The sequence below is a fragment of the Bombina bombina genome, chromosome 1, assembly GCF_027579735.1.
Source record: "Bombina bombina isolate aBomBom1 chromosome 1, aBomBom1.pri, whole genome shotgun sequence".
NCBI lineage: Eukaryota > Metazoa > Chordata > Amphibia > Anura > Bombinatoridae > Bombina > Bombina bombina.
Genome location: NC_069499.1, coordinates 159861400 through 159882322, shown reverse-complemented (window position 1 = coordinate 159882322; position 20923 = coordinate 159861400). Strand labels below are relative to the sequence as shown.

The 20923-nt window shown below is 40.9% G+C and overlaps 1 protein-coding gene across 1 annotated transcript in view; it reads left to right on the top strand.

Moving 5' to 3' along the window:
* The window catches only part of ATP6V1D (ATPase H+ transporting V1 subunit D), a 101017-nt gene that overhangs the window by 45638 nt on the left and 34456 nt on the right, over positions 1-20923 (top strand). Inside the window, exon 8 of the mRNA XM_053697685.1 lies at positions 6718-6796. Within this exon, the coding sequence (XP_053553660.1) occupies positions 6718-6796 (79 nt within the window). The remainder of the gene's footprint in view (positions 1-6717; positions 6797-20923) is intronic.

Below are 20923 nucleotides of genomic sequence, written 5' to 3'. Positions count from 1 at the left end.
GACCCCATGGATAAGAAATTGGGAGGGGTACTTAAGGAGAATTTTTCATCAACTTAGCCTTCTGTGGCAGCCAGCCGTGAGTATTGCGGAGGTCGCTGGAGCCGCCACATAAAGGTGACTCCTTAACTGAATTGATTCTAGAAGAGACTCCTTTGGAGGAGTTTCAGGAACAGATTATAGTTTTAAAGATAGCCAATTCCTTCATTTGTGATGCTATTCTGCAAGTCGATCGCTTGAGTGCAAAGTCCTTGGGTTTCGCAGTTCTGTCTCACAGGGATTAAAGTCCTGGTCAGCAGAAATGGTTTCCAAGTCTAGGCTTCTTTCCTTACCTTTTATTGGGAAGTCTTTATTCGGACCTGGTCTTAATTCCATTATCTCCTTGGTGACTGAAGGAAAAGGTGCCTTTTCTTCCTTAGGATAAGAAGGCTAGATCAAAGGGTCGACAGCCTATTAATTTTCATTCCTTACGTAACTTCAAGGGACGAAAATCCTTGGCCCGATCAACCCAAGAGTTCTTGGAAACCTAATCAGCCTGGGAACAAGAATAAGCAGTTAAAAAAAGCCCTCCTCTGATAAGTTAGCATGAAGGGGCGGCCCCCAATCCGGGATCGGATCTTGTAAGGGGCAGGCTATCCTTCTTTCAGAACGCTTGGATTTGTGATGTTCCAGACCCCTGGGCAGTGGGCATTTGTCTCACAGTGATACAGGATAGGTTTAAAATCTTGCCCTCCAAGAGGCAGATTCCTTCTGACAAGACTCTTAAAACCCGGTGAAAAGAGAGGCATTCTTAAGTTGTGTAAGGGATCTCTCTTCCCTGGGAGATACCTTCATGTTCCAATTCACAGAGAACACTTCCAATTTCTGCGGTTTGTCTTTCTAGACAAACACTTTCAGTTTGTAGCCCTCCCCTTTGGTCTGGCTACAGCTCCCAGAATCTTTACGAAGGTGCTGTGGGCTCTTTTAGCGGTAGCCAGGTCTCAGGGAATCGCTGTGGCTCTGTACCTGATGCTATCTTGGGTCAGGATCCATCTTTTCATTTGGCAAGATCTCACACAGGCTCTCTGTTGTCCCTTCACAGTCATGGGTGGAAGATACATTTGGAGGAGAGTTCCTTAGATCCCAATACCAGGGTTTGTTTTTTGGGGACTATCATAAACTCAGTTTCCGTGAAGATCTAAGACGATCCAAACTTCTCTCTGCCTGTCTCTCCCTTCAATCCTCTGCACGTCCTTCAGTGGCACAGTGCATGGAAGTAATTGGTCTCATGGTAGCCTCCATGGACATTATTCCTTTTGCTCACTTCCATCTCAGACCTCTTCAACTATGTATGCTCAGGCAATGGAACCCCAATCATTCAGATGTATCTCAGCGGATCGTCCTAGACAACCACACAAGAGAATCTCTCTCTTGGTGGCTCTATCATGATCATCACAAAGTTGCAGAGTCCCACAATTGTCACATTTCGGCCATTCATATCCCGGGAGTAGACAACTGGGAAGCAGACTATCTGAGCAGACAGACGTTCCACCCAGGGGAGGGGGCTCTTCATCCGGATGTGTTCTCAGAGTTAACCCTCAGGTGAGGTGTTCCGGAGATAGACCTCATGGCTTTTCGCCTCAATACCCAGCTGTGCAGATCAAGGGACCCTCAGGCAGTGCTGGTGGACGCATTAGCGGTTCTGTGGGAGTTCAGTCTCATTTGTCTGTTCCCTCTGTTTACCCCCTACTACCCAGGGTAAAAGCCAGTATCAAACAGGAGCAGGCCTTGTTGATCCCAATTGCTCCAGCTTGGCCTTGCAGGACTTGGTTTGCAGATCTGGTGAAGATGTCACCCTCCCCTCCGTGGAGGTTGCCGCTGAGGAATGACCTTCTACTTCAATCTCCATGCAGTCGGCCTCAGAATCTAGATTTCGATGGAACAGACATTGAACGCTTAGAGGTTTTTCAGATAGGGTCATTGCCACTGATCCAGGCTCGTAAGCGTGTTAAACGTCGAATGTATCATAAGGGCTGGCGCACTTATCTCTCCTGGTGCGAGTCTCGAGGCTTCTCTTGGCACAAGGTGAGAGTGCCTCAAATTCTGTTATTTCTCCAAGAGGGTTTGGAGAAAGGTTTGTCAGCTAGTTCTTTAAAGGGACAGATCTCTGCCCTTTCGGTTTTGCTACACAAGAAGTTAGCTAATCTTCCAGATGTTCAGTCTTTTTTGTTATGGCCCTGGTCAGAATCAGGCCTGTGTTTAAATATGTTGCTCCTCCTTGGAGACTTAATCTGGTTCTACAAAAAGGTCCGTTTGAGCCTATGCATTCTGTTGATATTAATCTTCTATCTAGGAAAGTTTTTTGTTAGCTATTTCTCTTGCAAGGTGTATCCAGTCCACTGATCATCCATTACTGGTGGGATATTATCATTCCCAACAGGAAGTTGCAGGAGGACACCCACAGCAGAGCTGTAATAGAGCTCCTCCCCTAACTGTCATAGGCAGTCATTCTCTTGCAACTCTCAACAAGCAAGGACGTTGTAGGAGAGAGTGGTTAAATATAGCTAGTTTATTTTCTTCAATCAAAAGTTTGTTATTTTTAAATAGTACCGGAGTTGTGCTATTTTATCTCAGTAAATAGAAGAAGAATCTGCCTGAGGTTTCTATGATCTTAGCAGGTTGTAACTAAGATCCATTGCTATTCTCACATATGTCTGAGGGGATTACACAGATGAGGTAACTTCAGCGAGAGAATGGCGTGCAGTTTATTCTGCTATCAGGTATGTGCAGTTATAATTTTTTCTAGAGATGGAAAACACTAGAAAATGCTGCTGATACCGGATTAATGTAAGTTAAGCCTGAATACAGTGATTTAATAACGACTGGTATCATGCTTACTCCCAGGGGTAATACCCTTATGATATTTACAATATAAAATGTTTGCTAGCATGTTTAATCGTTTTTATATATGCTTTGGTGATAAAACTTTATTGGGGCCTAGTTTTTTCCACATGGCTGGCTTAAATTTTGACTAGAAACAATTTCCACTGTTGTAGTATAAAAGTTACAGTTGGTGCAGTTAAAATTACAAACTGTGACATCCAGCTTCCCTCAAAGGCCCTCTGAATGCTATAGGACATCTCTAAAGGGCCCAAAGGCTTTCCAAAGTCGTTTATTGGGGAAGGTAGGGCCAAAGCTTGCTGTGGCAGTTGGTTGTGACTGTTAAAAAAACGTCTATTTCGTTTTTTTGATCCGTTTTTTTAACTAAGGGGTTAATCATCCATTTGCAAGTGGGTGCAATGCTCTGTTAGCCTATTATACACACTGTAAAAATTTGGTTTGATTTACTGCATTTTTTCACTGTTTTTCAAATTCTGACAAAATTTGTTTCTCTTAAAGGCAAAGTACCGTTTTTTATATTTGCTTGTTAACTTGATTTAAAGTGTTTTCCAAGCTTGCTAGTCTCATTGCTATTCTGTATAAACATGTCTGACATAGAAGAAACTCCTTGTTTATTATGTTTAAAAGCCATGGTGGAACCCCCTCTTAGAATGTGTACCAAATGTACTGATTTCATTTTATGCAATAAAGATCATTTTCTGTCTTTAAAAAATGTATCACCAGAGGAATCTGACGAGGGGGAAGTTATGCCGGCTAACTTTCCCCACGTGTCAGCCCCTTTGACTCCCGCTTAAGGGACTCGCGCTCAAATGGCGCCAAGTACATTTAGGGCGCCCATAGCGTTTACTTTACAAGACATGGCGGCAGTCATGGATAATACACTGTCAGCGGTATTAGCCAGACTACCTGAACTTAGAGGTAAGCGAGATAGCTCTAGTTCTTTTTTGGTAGCTATTTCCTCGGCTCGTAGAGTCTCTGAGCTATCTGCCTTACAATGTGATTCTCCTTATCTGATTTTTCATACTGATAAGGTAGTCCTGCGTACCAAACCTGGGTTCTTACCTAAGGTGGTATCTAACAAGAATATCAATCAAGAGATTGTTGTTCCATCCTTGTGTTACACAATTTGGACGTGGTCCGTGCTTTAAAGTTTTACTTACAAGCTACTAAAGATTTTCGTCAAACATCTGCTTTGTTTGTTGTCTACTCTGGACAGAGAGGAGGTCAAAAGGCTTCGGCAACCTCTTTTTCTTTTTGACTAAGAAGCTTAATCCGCTTAGCCTATGAGACTGCTGGACAGCAACCTCCTGAAAGGATTACAGCTCATTCCACTAGAGCTGTGGCTTCCACTTGGGCCTTTAAAAATGAGGCTTCTTTTGATCAGATTTGCAAGGCGACGACTTGGTCTTCGCTTCATATTTTTTCAAAATTTTACAAATTTGATACTTTTGCTTCTTCGGAGGCTATATTTGGGGGAGAGGTTTTACGGGCAGTGGTTCCTTCCATTTAAGTTCCTGCCTTGTCCCTCCCTTCATCCGTGTACTTTAGCTTTGGTATTGGTATCCCACAAGTAATGGATGATCCGTGGACTGGATACACCTTACAAGAGAAAACACAATTTATGCTTACCTGATAAATTTATTTCTCTTGTGGTGTATCCAGTCCACGGCCCGCCCTGTCATTTTAAGGCAGGTAATTTTTAAATTTAAACTACAGTAACCACTGCACCCTATGGTTCCTCCTTTCTCGGCTTGTTTTCGGTCGAATGACTGGCTATGACAGTTAGGGGAGGAGCTATATTACAGCTCTGCTGTGGGTGTCCTCTTGCAACTTCCTGTTGGGAATGAGAATATCCCACAAGTAATGGATGATCCGTGGACTGGATACACCACAAGAGAAATACATTTATCAGGTAAGCATAAATTGTGTTTTCTTCTGGTCGTAGAATTATCTGCCTTACAGTGTGATCCCCCTATCTTCCATGCGGATTAGGCAAAATTGGGATTTCTTCCCAAGGTGGTCTCTGACCGCAATATCAATTAGGAGATAGTAGTTCCTTTTTGTCCTAGTCCTCCTTCTGAGAAGGAACGTCTGCTCCATAACCTGGATGTGGTATGTGCCTTAAAGTTCTATCTCCAGGCTTCCAAGGATCTTAGGCAATCTTATTTCTTGTTTGTGGTGTACACCAGTAGGGGCAAGGGTCAAAAAGACACTGCAACTACTCTTTCCTTTTGGATGAGGAGAATCATTTGTTTGGCTTATGAAGAAGCTGGTCAGCCACTTCCTGAGAGGATTACGAATCACTCTACTCGTGCTGTTTCTTCTTCCTGGGCTTTTAAAAACGAAGCATCCTTGGAACATATCCGTAAGGCGGCTACTTGGTACTCTTTGCATACTTTTTCTAAATGTTACAAGTTTGACGTTTTTGCCACAGCTGAGGCTTCCTTTGGGAGAAAGGTACTTCAAGCGGTGGTGCCTTCAGATTAGGTCCGCCTGCCTTTAGTTCTCTCTGCCTGTCCATTCTGTGTCCTTTCTGGCTTTGGTATAGGTTTCCCAACAGTAATGAATGGAATTGTGGACTCTCCATGCCATTGGAAAGAAAACAAAATGTATGCTTAGCTGATAAATTATTTTCTTTCCTGGCATGGAAAGTCCACGACCCGGCATTTTAAGTCGGAGTTTTTGCCTAACCTTCTGGCACCTATATACCCCTAGTGTTTCTCCTACTTTTTCCTTATTCTCTCGGCTGAATGGCTGTATGGGAAGTGGGAGGGATACTTAAAGGGACACTAAATGCAATTTGTTTCTTTAATGATTAAGTGCATGCAATTTTAAGCAACTTTCTAATTTACTCCTATTATCAAATGTTCTTCTTTCTCTTGCTAGCTTTATTTAAAAAGCAGGATGCATAGGAGCCAGTCCATTTTTTGGTTGAGAACCTGGGTTATGCTTGCTTATTGGTGGGTAAATGTCAGCCTCCAATAAGCAAGCGCTATCCATGGTGCTGAACCTAAAATGGGCTGGCTACTAAGATTTACATTCATAATTTTCAAATAAAGATGGCAAGAGAACGAAGAAAAATTGTTAATATGAGTAAATGAGAAAGTTGCTTAAAATTGCATGCTCTATCTGGATCATGAAAGAAAAAATGGATTTTAGTGTCCCTTTAAGCTTTGGCAGGGGTCTCTTTGCCTCCTTCTTGTGGCCAGGTGTTGAATTTCCAAACAGTTATGAATTTAATCGTGGACTCTCCATGCCAGGAAAGAAAATAATTTCAGGTAAGCATAAATTGTGTTTTTACCAATTAGAAAAAGGCGTTCGATTTGGAATCCAAATAAAAAGCAAGAGCTGTGCTGTCCTCCTTAAAAACAGTCTTTATTGTACATCCATTAAAAACCACAGGCTTACAAGAACAGCATAGCTACTGACCGCTTACACGTTTCGACTTTACGCTGTAATCGTAGCTTATAGATTTAGAATAGCTTTCCTAAAAGCAGTGCATCTTTATAATTGCTCAGTACTATTTTTTTTTTAATTTTATTTATATATATATATATATATATATATATATATATATATATATATATATATATATATATATATATATATATATATATATATATATATATATATATATATATATATATGTATATATGTGTTGAAAAGTTTTTCTAGCAAAGGAATTTTTCATAATTTTCATCCATCCATTTTTTTCATGTGCCATTTTTGGTGTCCTAGAAATGGATTTTACTAACTGAACAGACAAATTTAAATACAGACAAATTTGTTTTTATAAGTTGATACTAATGATTTACACTTTTTCCTGTTTCCCCTGTGTAGTGATTATACCTCGAATAGAGCGAACATTGTCGTATATTATCACAGAGCTGGATGAACGTGAGAGGGAGGAGTTTTACAGGTACATTTTATTATTGATTAATACAAACTAAATAATAGGCTGATATTTTGTTCAAAATCAAATTTATAATATAGTTTCACTAGTGCAATATACCAAGTTTAAGAGGCATTCTGTCCTATGAGTATTAACAATTCACTGTAACTGAGGTACCCTTAAGGCTTTTAAGTGTATTGTAAAAATTGCACACCATTGTGAAGCAGCTTTCCAGTATTTAAAGTGATGGTCAATTTTGATGAATTAGTGCCTGGTTTTTAATAATCCTATTAAAAACAAGGCACTTTAATTCATCAAAATTGACATTTCACTTCTTTTCTTCAAAAACTTACCTTTTAATCCTGGCTGCCGCTCCAACGATTCCCACGGCCGTCGGAAGCCTCTGCAGACGTCAGAAATGACTAATCTGGCTTCCTCCAATCACAGCTTCCCCCCGGGGGAATCTTGGCCTGATGCAACTCTGTGATTGGAGGAAGCCGGATTCGTCATTTTAGACCCGTGAAGACGGCTTGCCATGGGCGGAGGAAGTGCTGGAGCGGCTGCCAGGATTAAAAGCTAAGTTTTTGAAGAAAAGAAGTGAAATGTCAATTTTGATGAATTAAAGTGCCCTTGTTTTTAATAGGATTAAACTAATCACTAATTCATAAAAATTGACCTTCACTTTAAAGTTAATTTACATGATCCCAGAAGCCATTGCTCTTCATTTATGTCCTCAATCTACATTTAAATTTACATAAAATTCTTTGCTTGTACTTATAAAATCTGTAATAAACACCTAAGATTTATATACAACAATAATAATAATAATGTGATTTACGCTACATTTTATTGAGATAACAACATTTTAAGGACCACTAAGCACAGTAGAATCGCATACTCAATAAATGCATAATAAATAAAAAATGCAAAAGCACTTCGTTTGAATTCCACATGAGTTGATTTTATTTTCCTTCCTACTGCATCCTGTGACAGCCATCAGCCAATCACAAAATGCATATACGTATATGCTGTGAATCTTGCACATGCTCAGTAGGAGCTGGTACCTCCAGAAAGTGGATATTTTAGATAATGGATGTGAATTGGAAAGTGTGTGCTCTATCTTAATCATAAAAAGTTTAATTTCGGCTTTAACCTCTTGCACCAATTGGACGTAGGTACTACGTCACGCTGTATTTTGATGCATGCTGCGGTCTCCGCCTTTAGCTTAGACAGCAAAAACAGTATCGGCTTTCATGTGGTAACCGAGCACTGATTTGTGCTCCCTTAAAGGGACACTGAACCCAAATTTTTTCTTTCGTGAATCAGATAGAGCATGCAATTTTAAGCAATGTTCTAATTTACTCCTATTATCAATTTTTTTTCATTATCTTGCTATCTTTATTTGAAAAAGAAGGCATCTAAGCTTTTTTCTTGGTTAAGGACTCTGGACAGCACTTTTTTATTGGTGGATGAATTTATCCACCAATCAGCAAGGACAACCCAGGTTGTTCACCAAAAATGGGCCGGCATCTAAACTTACATTCTTGCATTTCAAATAAAGATACCAAGAGAATAAAGATAATAATAATAATAATAATAAAAGTAAATTAGAAAGTTGCTTAAAATTGCATGCTCTGACTTGAGTTGGTTTCCGGAGGAGGAGCTAAGCGCACCTGGAGTGTGCTGGCTCAGAGAACTCCAGTCCCTGAGCTTCTGGCGGAGCTTTTCCCGCGCCTAACCCCAAGTACTTGGGATAGCTACTTGGACAGCCTGCTATATCGCTGCCGGAACCTTGGCAGTGAAAAATCCACTGCACTCCTAACGCCCAGACTAAAGGATATATTGTCGTCAAAGAACATCAGAATAAAGCCTTTAATTCAAAGGACATTTTCCTGGTTGCAAGAACCCCCTCTCCCACCGGTGCTGCGTGAGAGGTGGGCTGGAGCAATATTTATTCTCAAAGGCTCTCTTGGGAGTCAGTACTCTATATCACCTATACCCCTAAAAGCATAATTACGGGGGAAAATGTAAAAAACATAAGTACTGTTTATCTCGGCATTTACTTAATGAGCCGTTAAAGCATACCTGAGACGCTGCTAAACGATCCCCTACCTGGGCTGCTGAGACGCAAAAACAGAGGAAAGGGAGCTCACCTTTAACGGACACAGTGGCAAGAAAAACTGAGACGGCACGAACCCAGCTAAACTTACCGTAGCCGCACATTGGAGCCGGCGCTGGAGACCGGTGGCGTCACTGGTTGGAGCCGAGGCGCATTTGCTGTGGCGTGGGGGAAGCCGACGGGAGCAAGGTGTGGCCTGGATGCAGTTGCATCGGAGACTCTGCGGTGGTCTCTCCGTCGGTGACGACTTCAGCTCTGCTTGGTCTCTCCTCCTCTCCCACCGGTGCTGCGCGAGAGGAGGTGAGGAGACTGCTTCAGAGTCCGGAGTCTACGGGCAAATTCTGTTTTAAGATGAGTGGGGGGCTGCGTTTGGCACTTTCCCTACAAAGAAAAGGTTGAGTACGAAGAAACAGAGTGGCCGGTGGTAAAGTACTGTCTGTTTGTTTTTCTCCCCTGTACGGTCTATTGGAAACCACTGCAAATAGTATACTAACCAGATCTATTCAGGGTTCTTAATTGCAGAACTTTATGGTAAGAAGGAACAGTATAAGGCAATATTGGACAAAACAAAAGTGACTGTAATAGAGCATCGACATGCTGTTTGAGAAGGGAAAGATGCCTTGTTAATTGTAACATAGTATATCTCTGTTTCAAACTGATAACTAATACTTATTTTCCTCACTAGTCTTGGGATTAACAGAGTCTGAGTTTACTGGACATACTATAAAAGAACCCATCTCAGCCCTATCTCCCTAGAACAGTTGAAGTTCGCTTCAGACAGATAAATGCAAGATAGGGTTTACTGTTTATACTGACATTTTACAACTATGTGTACTAATAGTATATATCACATTAGTTAGAGTAGGGACAAAGCAATCTTAATAGCAGGTATAAGCTACCCTAAAATTACTCTAAGAACAGCTGTACCTTTGAAGGTTATATGAAATGGAAGGTATTCTGAGATAAAGAAAAGGGGAAAAAGAAAGAAAAAAAATCTAGGGTATACATATCTGGTTAATTGCAGACACTACTGCTAACACATTATAATAACCTGTCTATAACAGGAATGAAGGTAGAAACAATATAAGAAAAACTTTCTATTTATCTCTAAGCTGCTTGATCTCAGATATCCTTAAATTGTTACTTTTCTGAGAGAATCCCTGAAAAATATCTATATAGACATATTAGCTTTAAATATACTGTCAGGCACAAATCAGAAAGGGAAAAAAAGAAATTTTCAGGTATCAGAAGGTATCTGTAGAGGGCGAAGTAAAGATCTATAAAGAAAATTGTTACTGATCCTGAAAATGTGGTGATACAAATCCTTAAAAATGTTTTTTGTTTAAGGTATTAACTATGAAAATATGGCACAATACTGATATTCATGTCCAGTTTATTTGATTGCATACTTGTGAGCATCCTGGGATTAGACAAAATTAGTATATTCGGATTGATATCCTCAAGTTCAGAGGATTAAAAGAAATTCTTGATCAAGCAAAAACTTCTCCCCTGCTAAGATAGACATACTCTGTGTTCAGATCAAAGAAAAACAATAGCATAATTAAAAGTTTATTTATATAGTAGATCCCTCAGCTTAGGAAAATAAGTGAAAGGGAAACTTTATGAGACTTCTAGAATAACCGATTAAAGAATAAACTTAGAATTTTCTAGGCCTTTCTCTAAAGTGGCAATTTAGAGAAGCGCTAAGACTACTGAAATTGTTTTGGTTATTGCTCTGTCCCTCCCCTGAGGCCTTCTTAAAAGATTGATAGCAGCCCCCCGTCTGGGTAGCAAGAAAAGACTGAGTTTTACTTATAGAAGCATCTTACGTGGATCGGTGGTTAAAGGTTTTTAAACTAATAAGTGAATTAAAAGCAGGACATCAGAAAAGTCTTATCTGTTAAGAGTTTAAATACGAGTCCATAGGGGAAGATAAGGGGTTAAACCTAGATTCACTAATTCAGAACTGGTTCCAGCCGGTTCTAGCTTTTTTTTTCTCACTGGGTTTTTTTGTTTTTTTCTTTCTCTGCTTCTCTCTCACTTGACACTGCCTCACTAATAACACATTATTACCACAATCACTCTCCCCTCACTTTCTCTCTCACCCTCTCTCTCCTTTTGCCCCTTTTTTTTTTTTTTTTTTTTTTTTTTTTCTTTCACCAAGACAACGGTAGAGCTGGGGGAATTTCCCCCCCTAATCACTAGTTTGATTCACTGCACATGGATAAATTTATTAACATTCACGGTAAAACCCCCTCCCCAATCATGGCGAACAGAAACAAGGACAGGAAAATAAAAAGCACAATAAATACTTCTGCCGATATTCACCTAACCCCTAACAATCCTCTGCAGCCAGGGGATTTGGCGGTAAACACCCTAGCTTTGGTAGATAGCATCTCAGAAGCCCTAGCCCCTAAATTTGATACTTTAAAATTAGAAATCAAGCAAGACATTATGTTGCTTTCACAGGAGCTCAGACAATTTGCCAACAGAATACAGGAGCTTGAACAAAGGGTTTCAGATCTTGAAGATAATGTAGTAACTCAGAGTGCAAAATCCAAATCTAATGATGTATTACTTGAAAAAATTCAGTTTAAATTGGAGGATTTAGAAAACCGCTCCAGGCGGAACAATTTTAGAATTATTGGGGTCCCAGAGGAAAAGCAGTATGAAGATCTGAATAATTTTATCTCTGTAACACTAGTTCAGCTTCTTAAAATTCCCAATACATACCCTAGAATCATAGTTGAAAGAGCCCATAGAATAGGGAGATTCGATATGGATAACAAAGGTAAAGGCAGGCCGAGACCAGTAATAGCCAAGCTACTGAACTTTCAGGATAAAATTACCATTTTTCAATATTACCGTAAAAATCAGTCAATCACATTGGGGAATAATAACATCTTTCTGTTCCAAGACTTTTCTGCAGAGACAGCAACCAAAAGAAGGGAGCTATCCCCAACATGTACCAAACTTATTAATCTAGGTATAAGGGCTACCTTGGTCTTCCCGGCAAAACTCAAAGTCTGGGTTAAGGATGAAGTTTATTTTGCTGACACGGCTAAAGAGGCAAGTGAACTCCTAGTTAAATTAAATATCTCTGAGTAAGTGATAAATTGATATAAAACTAAATGGGGGGTAGCGGCATCGCGTTAGACCACATCCTAAGAGTTTCCCCTCTGTGGTTTTTCCCTTCCCCGTCCCTCCCCCTCCTGCTCTTTTCTTCTTTCCCTCTTCTCCCCCCCCTTCCCCGCCCTTCCCCCCTTTTTTTTCTTTCCTTTTTTTTTTTTTTTTTTTTTTTTTTTTTTTCCTTCTTTCTCTCTGTGTTTGGTTCCGGGTTGCCATATTTTAGAGAATGTCAAGGATAGAGAGTATTAAATTTGTTTCATGGAACATTGGAGGTCTCACATCCCCTATTAAAAGGAAAACAATTTTAAACCAATTAAGGAAGATAAATTCTGATATAGTATTCCTCCAAGAAACACATCTAAAATTGGAGGAAACGTTGAAATTAAAGAAATTCTGGGTAAAAGAGGTGCTGGCTAGCCCTAGTCTAAATAGGAAAAGAGGGGTGGCTATACTTTTGGGGAAAAAGATAATTACTAATGGGTTGGAGATCCTCAGTACTGAGGTAGATCTAGAGGGAAGATATATTTTGTTGAAAATTAAAGTAGCAAAAACTGTTTATACACTGTGCAACATTTATGCACCCAATGTTATAGATCCAAGGTTCTGGGACTCGTTACAAACTAAGATTATGCTCTTTCAGGAAGGCTTTTTGGTTTGCGGAGGCGATTTTAATATGGCCCCACAATATCCGCTAGACAGGTTGAGACGAACTCCCAATCAATCAAAAAATAAAAGAGATAAATTGGAAGCTAAGATTATCAAAAAAATAATACAGAATCTGGCAGTAAAAGATATCTGGAGACTCCAAAATCCGGATACAAGAGATTTCACCTGCTTATCGAAGGCCCACAAATCATTTTCCAGAATTGACCTATTTCTCGTGGATGTCAGACTCTTAAAGCTAAAAGTGAAGGCAGAGATCTTACCTATATCTCTTTCTGATCATGCCCCTATTGTTTTTCAGATTCAGGATTCCGAAAGGAAATTTAAACAGGCTCGGTTTTATTTCCCCACCTATCTACTAAAAGATTTAAAATTCAAAAACTGGCTCAATGCGAAATTCGAAGAATACGCGGACCATAACTCTGACTATTATAATCGCCCCGTGGTATTTTGGGAGGCCGCAAAAGCGGTTCTGAGGGGAGAAATAATTTCATACACAGCTAACATTCAGAAAAAAATCAAAACCAGAGAGAAGGAAGTGATTAGTTCAGTGACTAATGCTTATAATCATTATCTCTTAATGAAAACAAGGGCAAATTGGTTAAAATATATAAACGCCAAAAATGAGAGAGATACATATTTAACCCACCAGGCTACACAAAAAGAATTAAAATTCCAAGCCAAATTTTATAGATTTGGAAACAAGTCAGGGAAACTCCTTGCTAAGTTAGTAAAAGGGGCAAAGGGTTCAGTAGCGATTGACTCTTTACAAAAGGAAGGGAAAACAATAACTAGGTCGGAAGAGATAGCAGACCTTCTCTTAACATATATTATAAAGAGATCTACTCCCTAAAAAAATCAGACAAGATCCAATCTGCTCAATTCTGGAGCCAGCTGACGGTTCCAACGCTTGTATCAGAAGAAACGGAGATGCTAAATGCTCCTATTAGTGAACCAGAAATAGAGAAAGTTATAACCAAATTAGCACTAGATAAGGCACCAGGACCAGACTCATTACCCAGTGAATTTTATAAAATTCTCTCACCTGTAATAGTTCCCAATCTCTGTAGACTATATAATGCAATATATATAGATGGGCTACCAATCCCCCCATCTTTCTCAGCATCAAACACAATATTAATATTGAAACAGGGAAAAGATCCTAGAATGAAAGAATCGTACCGACCTATAGCGCTGTTAAATACAGACTACAAGATCTTGTCATCTATTTTAGCAAATAGGTTACAACTTATTTTACCTACCATTATACACAAGGATCAAGCAGGGTTCCTGCACAAACGGAATTCATCGGCAAAAATAAGAGAAGTTCTGCTGAGCGTAGATTATTTTAAACCAAGGGAGAGTGCGGGGAGTGGGGAGGGGCAGGACATCCCTGATCAGGCAGTCATATCAATTGATGCGGAAAAGGCATTTGACTCGGTGCATCATGATCATATAACTGAGACTCTCTCTAAATTTGGTTTTCTGGGTAATTTTTGTCAATTTATAGGCAATTTGTATAATAAACCTCACACGAGTCTGTCAGTGAATGGCATCCTTTCTCCAGAGATCACTCTGGGGAGGGGAACACGTCAGGGATGTCCTCTCTCTCCCTTACTCTTTGACATAGCTATAGAACCCCTAGCAATTATGGTGAGACATCGGCTGGAAGGTATAAGACTGCAGAAAAAGGAGCTCAAAATCGCATTATATGCGGATGATATTCTCTTGTATATATCAAATATCAAAGATAATCTGGCAAAATTATTACTAATTATCAAACAATTTGGATCTTTTTCTGGGTACAAAGTCAACACTTCAAAATCAGAATTTCTCTGGTTAAGGAAAAAGATAGATTCACCATCAAATATACCTTTCAAGATAGTCACAGATGCATTCAAATATCTGGGTATACTAGTACCATCGAATATAGAGAATTTATACGAGTTAAATATTCCCCCAATACTATCCGAGATCAAACAGACATTAACAAACTGGCAAAGTCTTCCTCTATCTATCTCAGGCAGAATAGCTCTGTTTAAAATGGTTTTACTCCCAAAACTGCTATATACTTTGCAAAATGTTCCGGTAATACTTAAAGGGAAAGATATTAAGTTGATGAATATAGCCTTGAGAAGATTCATATGGCAGAATAAAAAGCCTAGAATTGCCTTTGCCAAATTACACTTACCACGAAATAAAGGGGGGTTTGCACTACCAGATGTGAGATGGTATAATTATGTCTATCTTGCACGCATAGTGGCAGATTGGATCTATGCAAAGGATTATGTTACAAATAATGAAGTTGAGAACAGTATATGTCATCCATTTTTGCCAGTAGCATTGATACATTGCAAACCTAGCCTAATTCCACAGGAGTTGAAGACATTCAAGACAATTTATAATCCTATTCAGAGTTGGTGGAAAATAAGTAAGTTATTGGCGCTGAATTGTAATACATCAAAGTTTGTTCCTTTCTTAGGCAATCCTAAATTCTTGGCGGGTCTTGAGTCAGCAATATTCCAAAGATGGCATAGTGTAGGATTGAGTAGGGCCATCCAGCTTATGGATAGGGAAAATCATGTGGTAAAAACTTATGAAGTACTTAGGCAAGAGTTTGATCTTCCAAACAAAGAGTTTTTTGCGTATTTGCAAGCCAGACATTTTGTGGTGGAGCTACAGAGGGAGGTGAATAGCTCATGGTCCTGGGGGGAACTAGAAGGGTGGTTAGCTATGGTGGAAAATGGACAGATGTCTATATCTCCATGCTACCACCTCCTTGTCTCTCTCAAAGGTAATCTTAATTTGGAGAAACTTGCGGTAGATTGGAATATTCTGATACCAGAGAATAATATAGATGTACATTTGGTTCAGGGCTCCATTACAAGAATAGCTCAGACTACACTCTCTTCTACATGGAGGGAATCACAGGTCAAACTTTTATATAGGACATACTTTACCCCCGAGAAAGGCCTCAGATGCGGGAACCTAGATTTCAATAAATGTCCAAAATGTTCAAAACCGGCGGCCGATCTGGTCCATATGATTTGGAGCTGCCCGAGAATAGGTCAATTCTGGATAAAAGTGGAATACTGGCTAAAAAATACTGTTAAGATTTTCCCTCTGGATCTATCTCTGAGTTACATTGTTTTTTTTAATGGCAGAGAGGGGAAAACCATACCCTCAACATAAGTTAATTAATATGACAGTTGTTGCAGCCAGATACCTAATCTTCAAAAAGTGGAAATTGAAAGCAATCCCTACGGTTGCAGAGGTCAAAGACTACCTTAAAAAACAGTGCATATTAGAACAGATAGACACAAATATGAAGGATGAAGAGGACATAAGAACATTTTTCATAAAGTGGTCTTTATTTATTAAGATTTTTTCGGTTGCTGAAATAGATCATATGATTTTCTCCAACATAGGTGTGTCCGGTCCACGGCGTCATCCTTACTTGTGGGATATTCTCTTCCCCAACAGGAAATGGCAAAGAGCCCAGCAAAGCTGGTCACATGATCCCTCCTAGGCTCCGCCTACCCCAGTCATTCTCTTTGCCGTTGTACAGGCAACATCTCCACGGAGATGGCTTAGAGTTTTTTAGTGTTTAACTGTAGTTTTTCATTATTCAATCAAGAGTTTGTTATTTTCAAATAGTGCTGGTACGTACTATTTACTCAGAAACAGAAAAGAGATGAAGAATTCTGTTTGTATGAGGAAAATGATTTTAGCAACCGTAACTAAAATCCATGGCTGTTCCACACAGGACTGTTGAGAGCAATTAACTTCAGTTGGGGGAACAGTTTGCAGTCCCTTGCTGCTTGAGGTATGACACATTCTAACAAGACGATGTAATGCTGGAAGCTGTCATTTTCCCTATGGGATCCGGTAAGCCATGTTTATTACGATTGTAAATAAGGGCTTCACAAGGGCTTATTTAAACTGTAGACTTTTTCTGGGCTAAATCGATTGATTATTAACACATATTTAGCCTTGAGGAATCATTTTATCTGGGTATTTTGATATAATAATTTCGGCAGGCACTGTTTTAGACACCTTATTCTTTAGGGGCTTTCCCAAAGCATAGGCAGAGTCTCATTTTCGCGCCGGTGTTGCGCACTTGTTTTTGAGAGGCATGGCATGCAGTCGCATGTGAGAGGAGCTCTGATACTTATAAAAGACTTCTGAAGGCGTCATTTGGTATCGTATTCCCCTTTGGGTTTGGTTGGGTCTCAGCAAAGCAGATACCAGGGACTGTAAAGGGGTTTAAAGCTTAAAACGGCTCCGGTTCCGTTATTTTAAGGGTTAAAGCTTCCAAAATTGGTGTGCAATATTTTCAAGGCTTTAAGACGCTGTGGTGAAAATTTGGTGAATTTTGAACAATTCCTTCATGTTTTTTCGCAATTGCAGTAATAAAGTGTGTTCAGTTTAAAATTTAAAGTGACAGTAACGGTTTTATTTTAAAACGTTTTTTGTACTTTCTGATCAAGTTTATGCCTGTTTAACATGTCTGAACTACCAGATAGACTGTGTTCTGAATGTGGGGAAGCCAGAATTCCTATTCATTTAAATAAATGTGATTTATGTGATAATGACAATGATGCCCAAGATGATTCCTCAAGTGAGGGGAGTAAGCATGGTACTGCATCATTCCCTCCTTCGTCTACACGAGTCTTGCCCACTCAGGAGGCCCCTAGTACATCTAGCGCGCCAATACTCCTTACTATGCAACAATTAACGGCTGTAATGGATAATTCTGTCAAAAACATTTTAGCCAAAATGAACCCTTGTCAGCGTAAGCGTGGCTGCTCTGTTTTAGTTACTGAAGAGCATGACGACGCTGATATTAATATCTCTGAAGGGCCCCTAACCCAATCTGAGGGGGCCAGGGAGGTTTTGTCTGAGGGAGAAATTACTGATTTAGGGAACATTTCTCAGCAGGCTGAATCTGATGTGATTACATTTAAATTTAAATTGGAACATCTCCGCATTTTGCTTAAGGAGGTATTATCCACTCTGGATGATTGTGAAAATTTAGTCATCCCAGAGAAACTATGTAAAATGGACAAGTTCCTAGAGGTGCCGGGGCTCCCAGAAGCTTTTCCTATACCCAAGCGGGTGGCGGACATTGTTAATAAAGAATGGGAAAGGCCCGGTATTCCTTTCGTCCCTCCCCCCATATTTAAAAAATTGTTTCCTATGGTCGACCCCAGAAAGGACTTATGGCAGTCAGTCCCCAAGGTCGAGGGAGCGGTTTCTACTTTAAACAAACGCACCACTATTCCCATAGAGGATAGTTGTGCTTTCAAAGATCCTATGGATAAAAAATTAGAAGGTTTGCTTAAAAAGATGTTTGTTCAGCAGGGTTACCTTCTACAACCCATTTCAGGCATTGTCCCTGTCACTACTGCCGCATATTTCTGGTTTGATGAACTGCTTAAGGTGCTCGATAGTGACTCTCCTCCTTATGAGGAGATTATGGACAGAATCAATGCTCTCAAATTGGCTAATTCTTTCACTCTAGACGCCTCTTTGCAATTGGCTAAGTTAGCGGCTAAGAACTCTGGGTTTGCTATTGTGGCGCGCAGAGCGCTTTGGTTGAAATCTTGGTCGGCTGATGCGTCTTCCAAGAACAAGCTACTAAACATTCCTTTCAAGGGGAAAACGTTGTTTGGTCCTGACTTGAAGGAGATTATCTCTGATATCACTGGGGGTAAGGGCCACGCCCTTCCTCAGGATCGGCCCTTCAAGGCAAAAAATAGACCTAATTTTCGTCCCTTTCGTAAAAACGGACCAGCCCAAGGTGCTACGTCCTCTAAGCAAGAGGGTAATACTTCTCAGGCCAAGCCAGCTTGGAGACCAATGCAAGGCTGGAACAAGGGAAAGCAGGCCAAAAAACCTGCCACTGCTACCAAGACAGCATGAAATATTGGCCCCCGATCCGGGACCGGATCTGGTGGGGGGCAGACTCTCTCTCTTCGCTCAGGCTTGGGCAAGAGATGTTCTGGATCCTTGGGCGCTAGAAATAGTCTCCCAGGGTTATCTTCTGGAATTCAAGGGACTTCCCCCAAGGGGGAGGTTCCACAGGTCGCAGTTGTCTTCAGACCACATAAAAAGACAGGCGTTCTTACATTGTGTAGAAGACCTGTTAAAAATGGGAGTGATTCATCCTGTTCCATTAAGAGAACAAGGGATGGGGTTCTACTCCAATCTGTTCATAGTTCCCAAAAAAGAGGGAACGTTCAGACCAATCCTAGATCTCAAGATCTTAAACAAATTTCTCAAGGTCCCATCGTTCAAGATGGAAACCATTCGAACTATCCTCCCTTCCATCCAGGAAGGTCAATTCATGACCACGGTGGATTTAAAGGATGCGTATCTACATATTCCTATCCACAAGGAACATCATCGGTTCCTAAGGTTTGCATTCCTGGACAAACATTACCAGTTCGTGGCGCTTCCTTTCGGATTAGCCACTGCTCCAAGGATTTTCACAAAGGTACTAGGGTCCCTTCTAGCGGTGCTAAGACCAAGGGGCATTGCAGTAGTACCTTACCTGGACGACATTCTGATTCAAGCGTCGTCCCTTCCTCAAGCAAAGGCTCACACGGACATTGTCCTGGCCTTTCTCAGATCTCACGGCTGGAAAGTGAACGTGGAAAAGAGTTCTCTATCCCCGTCAACAAGGGTTCCCTTCTTGGGAACAATTATAGACTCCTTAGAAATGAGGATCTTTCTAACAGAGGCCAGAAAAACAAAGCTTCTGGACTCTTGTCGGATACTTCATTCCGTTCCTCTTCCTTCCATAGCTCAGTGCATGGAAGTGATCGGGTTGATGGTGGCGGCGATGGACATAGTTCCTTTTGCGCGCATTCATCTAAGACCATTACAACTGTGCATGCTCAGTCAGTGGAATGGGGACTATACAGACTTGTCTCCGAAGATACAAGTAAATCAGAGAACCAGAGACTCACTCCGTTGGTGGCTGTCCCTGGACAATCTGTCTCAAGGGATGATGTTCCACAGACCAGAGTGGGTCATTGTCACGACCGACGCCAGTCTGATAGGCTGGGGCGCGGTCTGGGGATCCCTGAAAGCTCAGGGTCTTTGGTCTCGGGAAGAATCTCTTCTACCGATAAATATTCTGGAACTGAGAGCGATATTCAATGCTCTCCAGGCCTGGCCCCAGCTTGCGAGGACCAGGTTCATACGGTTTCAATCAGACAACATGACGACTGTTGCGTACATCAACCATCAGGGGGGAACAAGGAGTTCCCTAGCGATGGAAGAAGTAACCAAAATTATTCTTTGGGCGGAGTCTCACTCCTGCCACCTGTCTGCTATCCACATCCCAGGAGTGGAAAATTGGGAAGCGGATTTTCTGAGTCGGCAGACATTGCATCCGGGGGAGTGGGAACTCCATCCGGAAATCTTTGCCCAAGTCACTCACCTGTGGGGCATTCCAGACATGGATCTGATGGCCTCTCGTCAGAACTTCAAGGTTCCTTGCTACGGGGCCAGATCCAGGGATCCCAAGGCGGCTCTAGTGGATGCAGTAGTAGCACCTTGGACCTTCAAACTAGCTTATGTGTTCCCGCCATTTCCTCTCATCCCCAGGCTGATAGCCAGGATCAAGCAGGAGAGGGCGTCGGTGATCTTGATAGCTCCTGCGTGGCCACGCAGGACTTGGTATGCAGATCTGGTGAATATGTCATCGGCTCCACCTTGGAAGCTACCTTTGAGACGAGACCTTCTTGTTCAGGGTCCGTTCGAACATCCGAATCTGGTTTCACTCCAGCTGACTGCTTGGAGATTGAACGCTTGATTTTATCGAAGCGAGGATTCTCAGATTCTGTTATCGATACTCTTGTTCAGGCCAGAAAGCCTGTGACTAGAAAGATTTACCACAAAATTTGGAAAAAATATATCTGTTGGTGTGAATCTAAAGGATTCCCTTGGGACAAGGTTAAGATTCCTAGGATTCTATCCTTCCTTCAAGAAGGATTGGAAAAAGGATTATCTGCAAGTTCCCTGAAGGGACAGATTTCTGCCTTGTCGGTATTACTTCACAAAAAGCTGGCAGCTGTGCCAGATGTTCAAGCCTTTGTTCAGGCTCTGGTTAGAATCAAGCCTGTTTACAAACCTTTGACTCCTCCTTGGAGTCTCAATTTAGTTCTTTCAGTTCTTCAGGGGGTTCCGTTTGAACCCTTACATTCCGTTGATATTAAGTTATTATCTTGGAA